Source organism: Talpa europaea (genome assembly GCF_964194135.1).
Source record: "Talpa europaea genome assembly, chromosome: 1".
Lineage (NCBI taxonomy): Eukaryota > Metazoa > Chordata > Mammalia > Eulipotyphla > Talpidae > Talpa > Talpa europaea.
The window spans coordinates 9,580,798-9,592,267 of record NC_140073.1 but is presented as its reverse complement, the minus strand read 5'-3'; the positions used below and the strand labels follow the sequence as shown (position 1 = coordinate 9,592,267).

General features: G+C 57.5%; 1 protein-coding gene across 1 annotated transcript; it reads right to left on the bottom strand.

Annotated features, from left to right (window-relative positions):
* Positions 1 to 2,613: 2,613 nt before the first annotated feature.
* SSRP1 (structure specific recognition protein 1) lies at positions 2,614 to 10,645 on the bottom strand (the record flags this gene model as incomplete). Its single annotated transcript, XM_084232462.1, has 16 exons — positions 2,614 to 2,685; positions 2,900 to 3,086; positions 3,622 to 3,710; positions 3,908 to 4,078; positions 4,496 to 4,625; positions 6,002 to 6,047; positions 6,184 to 6,322; positions 6,743 to 6,815; positions 7,541 to 7,762; positions 8,004 to 8,132; positions 8,224 to 8,327; positions 8,477 to 8,707; positions 8,791 to 8,981; positions 9,250 to 9,355; positions 9,987 to 10,172; positions 10,592 to 10,645. The coding sequence occupies 16 exons, from the start codon at positions 10,643 to 10,645 to the stop codon at positions 2,614 to 2,616; spliced, it is 2,130 nt and encodes a 709-aa protein (XP_084088588.1).
* Between the last annotated feature and the right edge of the window lie 825 nt (positions 10,646 to 11,470).

The window sequence follows — 11,470 nt, the reverse complement described above, 5'->3', positions numbered from 1 at the left end:
AGAGTCGACAGAAACCCAGGGCTGCGAACCCCTCCACCCAAGTACGGCCCAGTACCCAAGCAAGGGGAGGGCTGCTCACCGTGGGTGGGTGAATAACTGTGCAGAGCCATCCAAGTGTGCGTGGGGGAGGGGCACGAGGAAAAAATACCATTAGAAAAAAAACAAGATCGTTTCCTTGTCCTTGAGTATTAGTACCAGGGACATGGTGTGGGTGGTCAGAAACAGGGGCGAACTGGCCCAGAACTGCCAAACCGTATCCCATCCCGGAGGGCCTGCTAGGTACCTCGGCAGTAGGCAGCAATGAAAGAGGGGGGCTCCCCCTCCCCAATTGAGGAGGGGGCCCCAGCAGCACAGAGGCCCTCGCCAGGATGGCCAGGTGACCAAGGCCTTAGCCAAAAGCCACGGAAGAACAGCGACTCTCAGCACGCCCACCCACGAGAGTCGGGGAGACCAGCCGACCCCGGGAGCCAAGGCAGCTGGGAGACTGGGCGCAGCCGGCAGCCCCGGGAGCCCCGGTGGGGGCCGAGGGGGCGTCGCTGCCGGCAGGGCGGCCCCTCCGGACCTGGGATCGGCGGCGGGGTCGGGGGCCAGGGAGGTCGGCGGGGCCGCACGCTCGCTGCTGCAGGAGGGCGGGCCAGCGGGAGGACGGAACAGCCCGGGGCGAGGGGCCGTCTGGAGGGGCCCAGTGGGGCGCTCTGGACAGAGGGGCCGGCGGCGGCCGCGCGGGCGCGGGCGGGCGGGGGCGGCGGGCGCCGGGCACCGGCGCGCGGGATGGGCAGCAGCCGCGGGCAGGGGCCGCCGCCGGGGTGGGGGCGGGCTGGGGGGCTGGGGGCGTGCCGAGGGGGCCGGGGAGGGGGCGAGCGCGGCCCGGGGGAAGGGGGAAGCGGGGGTCCCCCGGCAGCTCCGCCCGCCCCCGGCCCCGCCTCGAGCCCTCGCCCCCTCCCCCCTTTCCTCTGGCCGGGCCAGCGGAGCCCCAGACCGTGCGCCCCCCGCCCCCGCGCCACGCGCCGGCGCCCCCGCGCCCCCGGGCCCGGCCCCGGCCCCGGCAAACTTTCCTGCTGACACCCCGCCTCACCCCCGGGTCCGCGCTGGAGGCGCCCGCCGCTCCCTGCCTCTCCCCCGCCCCGCCCGGCCCCGCCCCCTCCTGCGCCCGCGCGCCGCCCGCCCCCGCCACTCACGCGCGCCCGGCTCCGGCTCCGCTCGGCTCGGGCTCGGCGCCCCACGCCAGCCGCCGCCACCGCCGCCCGCTGCCGCCGCCGGCGCGGGACCGAGCCAGAGCGAGCCCGGCGGGCCCCGCCCCGCGCGCCCCGCCCCGCCCCGCGCGCCTCATGAATATGCAGAAGCCGGTGAAATCCCGAGCCCCTGCGGGGCTCCTCTGGCCGTATGCAAATCGGCGCGGCCCAGCTACTTAATTATTCATGATCTTGCAAATGAGGGGCCCGCCCCAGGCTCGGAACTGGGCGAAACTGACGCAATTCAGCCAACCCCGAAGAGCGCGCGGGCACCGCGGCCACCGAGATGACAGCCTAGAGAGGACACTGCCTCGGGACGGCCGAGCCTCCGCCCGCAGCCCGCGGACGCCGCACCATCGAGTCACGCTAGGAAGGAGGTAACCGCTGGCGGCCTGGAACGGCTCTCGGTGCAGACGCCTGATAACCTTCGCCACGTGGCCACCCCACGTGTATAAATTCTGGTCTGTCGCCTGGGTTAGACTGGAAGCTCTTCCCTCGTCGGAGCTCTGCTTAGCTCCCGCTGTGCCCCTTCCCAGATGTGAGTCCTTCCCAAACACAAAGTGTGGTATTCCCTTCTCCTCTCCCGTAACTCATCTCCCCAAATTCTCCAGGCTCAGGTTTCTACACCCCCACCCAGCTGCGGGGGAGCTGGTCAATTCTGATTCCATTATCTAAAGCCTTGGAAGACCCTTGCCTCATATTGATTAAGGATGGAGCCTGCCAAGAGCTGCCTGCCTTAGGTTGGCTAATGGAGTGATCTGCGAGCGAGAGAGACTTCCTAATCAGATCAGCTCTCATTTCTACACTCTCAGGTGGCCCATTCCGGCAGAAGAGGGTGAAAACCAATGCTGGTCCAGCCGGGAACAGCACAGGATGTACCTGGAGACCTGCTTCCCAGCCCTGACCTGTCAGAGTGGTGTGGTAAACAGCACCAAGAAAAGTACAGACATGGTTTCCAAAGTCACTTCCCTTTTATTAAATGTTGATTTTTTTCACAGACCAGAAATACAAAATAAATGTAGAAATAGGTCCCAGATAGGAGCTACAGGCCTGACCTCACATGACCCCTGCCTGCTGCAGCTACATGAACATGACAAGCAGCAGCTGTATCCCTAAGGTCAGGAAAATAGGACAGGATTTGGATCCTGCACTGCCCTGCCTCCCACCCAGTCTCTCCTCCAAATTATAAAGAGCCATCCTGGTGAGGCAGCCCAGCAAGACAACACCTTTGCTGCCCCGTGAAGTGCATACTACCAGGAGAGCTTGTTCAGATGGCACAGAACCCAAGGACTACATTTCATAAGGAGAAACAGGTACCAAAACATGAGTGGGGAGCCTGGGGGGTGTAACGGGGCAAGCTGAAGGAGAGAATTTTCCTCCTCTACTCATCAGATCCCGACGCTGAGTCTTCTGAGCTGGGGGGCGTACTGGCTAGTTCCTCTTCTTCGGAGTCCTGAAAACCAAAGGTCTCTTATGGAGAAAGGTGTGGTCATCGTCCCTACCACATTTTAGTGGTGAAGGATCCGCAGTTCACACCCCCCTCCCCAAACTCCAGCACTCAGAACGTGACTCACCTCCCCACTCCATCTCATCACCTCATAGACCAACCACAACCCTAGCCCAGAAACACCCACTGCCCCCAACCATAGCAAAAACTCCTGGCACACCTCACTCCGCCTTCTCTTCTTTTTACTCTTGTTCTCTCCCGAAGAGCTCTCATCACTGGACACAAACTCTTTGCTCTTGAAGCTCTCGCTTAGCTGCCTCGCTGAAGACTTGGATGATGAGCCCCTGGAGGGCGTTGACTTCTTCTCCATCTTCACCTTCACTTTCTTCTTCTTCTTTGACTTGTCCCTGTATTAGCAAGAGCTGTGCGTTCAGGTGCTCCCATCATCAAGGCCAGACCTCTCCTAGTCTGACCAGGGCCTTTCCCAACCTGTCACACCTCTCCTTTCACCTACACATCAGCCACCGCGCACATCAGCCACCGCAGCCGCGCGGGGCCTAAGCGCCTGAGGGAGAGTACGCGGGTCAACAGCCAAAGGAATCGGGCCACAGCCCCAAGTAGCTTCATGCAGAACTTTTTTCACACACCTGGCTTTATTGTTAAAAACTCATGTGAATTATGCTGAACAATAATCATTTTTTTAAATCCCCCCATACCTTCAAATAAAATCAACCCTTAGGGAAATGGGTCCTATGTATTGGTGACTTGAGGAATTCCCTAGCGGCTTAGCTATACTTGCTCAACTGCCTATCCAGATTTGAGAAGCATCACCCTACTGCCGTGAGAAGCCTGTTATCTTAATACCCCAATTCTCAACTTGGACCTAAAAAATGAGCTGCCCAAAAAATGTAGTTACTGTGTCATTTTGTTCCCAACACTTACCTCTTAGAAGACTCACCCCGGCCCCCTTCATATTCTTTCATGGCTTTTTCATAATCCCTCCTGGCATCCTCTGCCTTGCGATCCCACTCCTGTTTTTCACACACACACACACACACACACACACACACACACACACACAGAGAGAGAGATTGAGAATATATGAGAAAAAGAAAACCTCTTCTTCCCTGGGGCAGACAAAATTTGCATAGAAAAGGTCCACCACTGGCCCCCCAGGCCCCTCCAGCATCTATAGGACTAGCCATCCCTCATTTTTGCGGTTGCTCACCTCTTTCTTTTCTTTGGACATTCCCTTCCAGATCTCGCCTGCCTTCTTGGAAAGATCCGTGATACTGATGCCGGGATGGTCTGATTTGATCTTCTCTCGGCTGGCATTGAGCCACAGCATGTAAGCAGACATGGGCCTCTTGGGGGCATTGGGATCTTTGCCCTTTTTCACCTACACAAGAATCCAAATGCCTTCAGTCACCTATTTTCCACTCATCCCCCACATTCTCCCAAAGAAATTACTGAGATCACTGCTTGGGGGAGGCAGGGGGGATTGGAGAAGGGACTCAACTATAGCAAGCCTCTCTGAGACCGCCCCAAGGGCAAGTCCACATCTCCCCCACTTTATACCCCAGTGCCTAGTGCTCAAGGCCCCCTTCCTTGGACTCCTGGGACAGAAGGCTGTCTCCTAATTCAGATCTCCCAGGACCAAGAGAAAAAGATTTCCAACAAGATTCTCCTCAAGGCCATAATCACTGGCTACACAAAGCAGCCCCAGGAGGGCCCGTCAGCAGATCCGACTGGTGGCGGACAGGGAAGACAGGGACTGGGTTCCCCACCACCCTTCCATCTTGGGGACAGCATGCACCTCTGTAGGCTTCTTGCGGCTCTTGCGATCCTTGGCCATCTTGGCCTTTTTAAGCTGCTTCCGTTTCTTCTCCTCCCGGTCACTGTCACCCTCATTACTGGAGGAGCTGGCAGAAGCGTTGCTGTCAAACCTGCCAAAAAGCCGGGTTTACACTCTGGGGGGAGCCAGCACCCACTGCCACAGGACGGGAAGAAAACATATCCAAAGGCAGCTGCCCTAAAAGGGGGCAGGAGAGGCACGGGACAGCCTCTGCCACCAGCCCCCACCCTGCTTCCTCCCCACCACCCCTCCAGACCAGCCACAGCAGGGTCAGTTGTCCAATCAATCAATGAAAACCAAACGAACCGATGGGTTTCAGCTGCTCTCCTTGGTCACGGCCTAGCGCAGTCCCACTCTATCCCCATGATCCCAGGGACAGAAAGGCTGTCTCATTCTCTCTCACCTGAAACAGGCCCCAAGTCTGTTCCTTCACTGCTTCCTTGAGTTAATCATCTCAATCTACCCTAGTCTTTTCTGACGAAGAGACAACTAGTTAAGATAAAAGTAGAGGAAACCAGCTTCAGTGCAACCTAGTACACATGAGCTGCGTGATGAGTAGTCCCATTTGATACATGCGGAGCTGGGGCTACCTCCCCGACTGGTGCTGAGCAGTTCTCAAGGTATTTTCACACGCACTGCTCACTCATCTCCACGAGTATATGGCAAGAGGAACTAGTGGGCTCCTGTACATTTTTTTCTTCTTTTGTGCTGCCAACCTTCATTCCCAAGTCTTCCGGATTAAGAGAGTCCCACTTTTCTTTTGGGAACCACCCTGCCTCCATTCAGGAGGGGCTCACCCTACACACAGGCTCTAAGGACTCAGCTCTGGCCCATAAGAGCACATCCTGGAAACTCAGACTCAGGAAGGGCAAGTAACACCGTGCACTGCTGCTCTGAGGAGGCACTTCTGGGTGTTAATCCACAGGGGTCAGCCTGCCCACAGCTCCTGAGGGTCATCCGGCTCCACACCGGGCAACCCTATCTAAAAATAAGGAAATCAGAAGAAATAAAACAGATTCCCCAAAACTTCTGAGCACCTCGACCCAGGTACCTGAAGCCCTGAACTCTTCAGGTACGTGACCTGATAAAATTCCCTTTTATGCTAAGATCAGCATGAGTCCCTTTTCTAAGGCTGGCCATCCAGGGTCTTGAGCAGTAAGCACAGGACAACTGCTGCTGTCTTAGAGGCAACAGTCACCAACAGACCCAAGAGCCCCCAGTTGTAAGGACAAGTGTGGCTGACACCCATCCTCTTTCCCCGCACTGGTCTGGCTTCACGGTAGGCCTCACACTTACAAAACCCTGGGCAATTTCTGTAGCATTTTCATTTTCATGCATCACCTCGATGGAGGCCACTTTCCACCCTGGGTCAGTAGCTAATGCTGGCACGTGACAAACATCCAGAAATCTGGCCCCTTAAGCTTATAAGTCACCACCTCACCCCCATAAAGCAGAACCAAAACTCACTCTTCTGCCACATCTTCCTCTTCTTCACCTGGGTTAAAAGACTCATCTAAAACAAAACAAAACACAGGCTGCATCAGCTTTGCCTCAGGGGAAATCTGCCCCTGACCTGGACACCCAGCTCTGGCCCCGGGGTGAGCCCGGCCCTGGTTCCCGGATGCCCGGCACTGCCAGGGCTAGCCCACCAGTTTCTTCTCCTGAGTCATCACTGCTGTCATTGGCGTTTTCTTCCCGGATCTTGCCCTCCTCCTTCATCCGCTCCAAGTAGGCATCGTGCTGATCCTCGTCGGAGTCAGCGTAATCATCATAGCTTGGGTTCATGCCCTAGCCAGGGAAGAGATGGGTGTGAGGGCCCACTCGCCTTGGCACCAGCACCCCTGCACACTCCAAAGCACTCCCCCATGCCTGTGAAAATCAAAGCAGCAGCTCCCAGAAGACCCTGAGCTGCATTGTCCACACACAGCCAACGTGCAGGGCCTACAACCACCAACTTCCTGCCAACGGGGTTAGTCCAAGCCCCTCCCTCTCCCAGCCCCACTGGGGGCGCCTGAGGGACTACAGAGACTGCTCTAAGGTCATGCTGAGGAAACCTGCACCAGGAAGGGGGGAAGGGTCACACGCACCTCCTTTTTCTATAAGGGTAAGAAGAGAAGAGAGAGTGAAAAAGCCGCCAGAAAAAACCCTGCCCTCTTCCCCCTTCAGAAAGAACAAGAGAGGGGCTCATCCTTCCACACACAGAGGTACCTCTTTCAGTCCTCGGTTTTTGATGTTGAGTTTTTTTGCATTAACAAAATCAAACAGCTTCCCGTACTCTTCCCTGTGAGGGGAGATGCACATGTTACCCGGCGGTAGGAAGGCAGGGGGTGGGCCACAGGCTGTTCTGACACCCCTGAGCAGGGAAAGACCACAGGGCCTGACTCGCTTCACTCCATTATCCAACCCTACGGCTCCAAGACCCTAGTCTTAAAAGAGGGACCTGCTCAGCTCTCAGGAGCTCTGAAAGGTGGGGAGGGCTGTGCACCTGTTTGTTTACCAAACATGCACAGAGCTGGAAGTGGCTGGTAGGGGAGGGGATGTTTTCATCTTTTCACTGGTCTGGATTTCACCACTTCACAGGGTCACAAAGATGGAGCAGGAAGGTGTTTGTCAAACATCTAACCCACAATGAGCACTTAATAAACATTAGTTGCTGTCTACCCAGACACAAAGTTCACTCCGAGAGAGAGAGAGAGAGAGAGAGAGAGAGAGAGAGAGAGAGAGAGAGAGAGAGAGAGAGAGAGAAGCGCGCATGCGCGCGCACGCATCCCCCGTCACGGGGAGAGCAGAGGAGAAGCAGGGCTAGCACTGAACATACAGAGCTTTCAGAATACAAGTACAAAAAGCAAGCAACAGAGAAGCTTCCAAGGCTGAGTGTTCCAAGGAGAAGGACCAAATCCCAGGGAAGCAAAAGAGTAATTCTGCTCAAGGTCTGAAAAGCCAGGGAAGAGTCACAGGTCGGGAGGGGCCCAGGATGCCCAACAAGTGGCCGGCGGCGGCTCTCACCTCTCGATGCTACTGAAGGTATACTGAGTGCCCTGCTTGGTCTCGATTTCAAAGTCAAAGGAACGAGTGGTGGTGGTGCCGCGGGCAAAGTTGACAAAGGAGATCTCGTCGAAGCGGATGTGCACAGGTGGCTTGTGGACGTAGATGAAGCCCCGCTCCAGTGGGTACAGGAGCCCTGAGCTCGCCTTGTAGGAGCAGGTGATGCACTGGGCCCCCGAGTGCCTGGTGGAGGGACCAGGAGCCCGGTCAGTGCTACCTGAGCAGAGGCGGCACGGAGCCCTAGGGCACCTGTGTCAGCATGACACCTGCACTCAGGCCCTCAGCGAGCTGCCCAGCAACAAGCTACAGACCCCCATCTCAGCACGAGCCAGCCACCTGAGGTTGTGTTCCCATCCCAAAGGGGTTCCCCAGGAAGAAGTGGCTTAGCTCACAGGACTGGCCAGGATGCCAGCCTCATCCTCACCCTTGGAAGTTTCCTGGCACTGTGATCTTGCGGTTCACCAGCGCCTTCATGACCCGGCTGACCATCTCGTAGAGGGATCCCGACATGTTCTTGGTGAGCCGCCCCTCAAAGCGCTTCTCCACCTCTTCCCTACGGAGGGAGGCATAAGAGGTCACGAGCCCTGCTGCCTCCCAACGGTACACCTGGACAGGGGCAGGAAACGTGTCCAGGGAGCACTCACTCGTTCATGTTGAGAGTCAAGGCAATGTCCTCATCCTTGGAGAAGAGGAGGATCAGGAAGTGGTAGCGGGTCTGGCCCTGCTTGATGGGGGGATCCAGGCTGATCTGGTAAGGAAAAGCCCAGGAGGATTAGCACCAGTCGTTCCACATGAACATGCTAATTAGCCTGCTAATTAAATAACTAAGCACCAGTGGGACCTATCTACTAACGAGGCAAAACCCACGACAACCCACTTCCAGGGGTTTCTGCTCACCACAAAGAACATCTGGCGCTGGTCCTTGTGGGGCAGCAAAAAGAGACGCAGCACAGTGGTGTAGGGGATCTTGTAGTCGAAGGTCTTGCCATGCAGGTGCAGAAAGGTGGGGTAGATCCGAATGTCGTACCGGCCTCGGGGAGTAAGACACTGCAGCTCCCGGAAGATGCAGATGGCGTCCCCAGTGGCCTGGATCACGTCTGCCTTAGACAGCACGTTCTGGGCAAAGGCCTGCCGAACACACAGTGGTTACTGAGTAGCGGGGAGCCAGGCTCAGCACCGTCTGCTCCCAAGGCAACCGGGGAAAGCCTCACCTCCACAGGATCCACACCGTCCTCCTGGGTGGGAGGCACGTAGAAGCGCACCTCCATGAGCGAGACCTCCGCGTCATCGTTCTGGTGGAACTCCAGCGTCACCTCGTTCTTGCCTGTGGTGCACTGGGACACGTTGCTTAGGGGTATCTCAAAGACTGGTTGGTCGCCAATGTCAAAGGACAGCAGCTGCCCTGTGAGCAGGGGGTAATCGTGTCACAAGCGCCTTGCCCCCAGTCCGCATAAACATCCCCACCACACCGGGACTGGCGCCAGTATGTTCACCCTGTGCCCAAGCCCAGGCACAGGGCCTGAACCATCGCTGGTCCTCACTAAATGCCTGATGAATTACCCATGGATAGGACGTCAGAGGCGGTGGCAGAAAGCAAGTGAAACAAGGCAAAGGCTGCAACCCTTCACCCAACCTCCTCCCCCAAAACCTCAATCTTCCCCAGGACTCACCACCAAATTTCACCGTCCCCCAGTTCCAGCCCTTCACACACAGGTCCTTCTCCATTAGCTCAAGGCGATAGTGAGTTTTGAAGAAATCAGAGAGTTTCTCAAACTCCTGTGGGTGGGAGAGAGCAAGCCCAGTAAAGGCCGAGGGCCTTCACACAAACCTCATTCTACTTCTGAGAAACTACCCCCACTATACCTTTTTATCAGAAATGCATGCCGACTTAGAATCTCAGCTGTAAAAGTATTTAAAAGGCTGTTGAAAGAGGTGGTTTCTGTGGGCTGGATCTCAGGCTGGGAGAAGAGTAAAGTAAGGCAGTGACCACCTGCTATGGGCCTCACGATGCTTCCTGACTTTGTGCACGATTGCTTTAGTGAAAGTGGAAATGAAGTCAAGTCTTTAACTCGAGCAATTCAAAATGCAAAAACACAACTCAAACTAATGCATCAAGTTAAGACAATGAACTGAGATACAGGTTTTGAGCAGAATCTACCGAAAAACCAAAATGGTTGAAAATCTTCTGGAACCAAGGTACAAAGAAACTCCCGTGACTTTGACGCCTCAGGCTGGACACTGATCATGTACTGGCCTCAGTATGTACTGGTCTGCTCTAAGCAGCCCAGACTAGCAATTACGTTGTTTGTTAGAAGACTAAGTCCCAATGTTCTCTAGAAGATTAAAAATAGACAATAGATGACACAGTAAGTTGGGGGGGGGGGGCTTCAGCAACAGGGCATCTCACCGATTCTCGGAAGCCATCGTATTTGTAAACATGGCCATTCTTCGTGAGCAGTTTGAGTCCGTGGCCCAGAGCCACGCGGCGCCAGATGCCTTCCGTCAACTCCCCAGCCTGGATGTTGTCCACTTTGCCAGTCTTACTGTTCTTGAAGATGATACCCTGGCGGCTCAACCTCAGCCGACCATCATTCTGTGGGAAAGACAGGCCCAAATGCACAGAAATGTACTGCCAGGTACAGTCCCATCCAGCACTTACTCTGGGCAGGCCAGGTTTCAATGCAAAAGGCAACAGCTAGTGAGGTCCGTAAGAGGACCAGTAACAGGAAAAAAGAAGCCAGGAAGTCTGGGTTCTAATCCTGGCTCTGACTCCAGAGCCTCTGCAAGTCCTCAGCAGCAGGGCTCTGGAACCAGCAGCCTGTACTCAGTTCCCACAACTTGCTAGTTCTCTCTCAGGAGTGCCTCTCGTTGGGGGAACGCCAGGTACACGTTGTATTTCATTCCTTTTCCAAAGGGAACAACATCACCACCAAAGCAAGCTCTTGCTGATGGGCAGAACATCTACTCCCCTCCCCTCTCCCCACCGATGTTAAAAGCCCAAGTCCCTCTCACCATGGAGCCTTTCACCTCCTGATAGACATCGTTGAACTCCAGTGTTTCTGCCATGCTGACCTGGGCCGGGCCGCACCTTCCCGGGTGGGTAGGTAGATCCTCTGCAGGCTGGGGGGGGGTGATTTCAGGAAGGAGAGCGGTAAGCACGGAAGGTAACAGCCCACTCAGCCGCGGCGTGAAGCCAGGCGGCCAGCCCTGGCTCGGGGATGTCTCAGGCCCGCCGCTGCCCGGGAACTCACCCGGAGGCGGGCTCGGCAGAGCTCGAGGGGCCAGGCCCGGCCCGGGCTGGAAACCCGGGCCTGGAGAAGCGCCTGCACCCCAACACCCGCTCCCGGCGCTCCCGCGGCGCCATGGCAACGAGCAGCGGGACTCCCGGGCCAGCCCGGGGCCCGCACCTCGCCCGGCCCCCACCCGGCTCCGCGGGCCGGTCTCCCCCCCCCGCGCCCCCCCCGCGCCGCGGCCCCGAACCCACGATCCCCCTCCCGCTAAAATGGATTCGCCCGCAGCCCGCGTATTCGAACGCGGAACGGTCCACCCCGGGCGTTCGGCGGCGGAGCGGGGCCCGCGCCCTCTCGGGGCACGGGACGGCCACCACCCACCTCCTCGAGCGGCAGCCTCGCGACGGCCCGGGGGCGGGCGGTGGGCGCGCTGGGGGACGCGAGGGGGGGCGGGGACTCAGGGGATGGGGGGACGCTGGGGAAGCTTTTCCCGCGTGCGCGGCCCCGCGTCCCGCCACCGGAAGCCGCGCACGGACCATGGAGACGACGGGCTGGCTAGAGCGACGCGAGCCCGGCCGGCCTGCGAGGCGGGCGCCTAGAGCGTCGGCCGCCGTGGAGGACCCCGGCGAGCCCCGCGGCGAGGACCCGCCCCTCCCGCCCG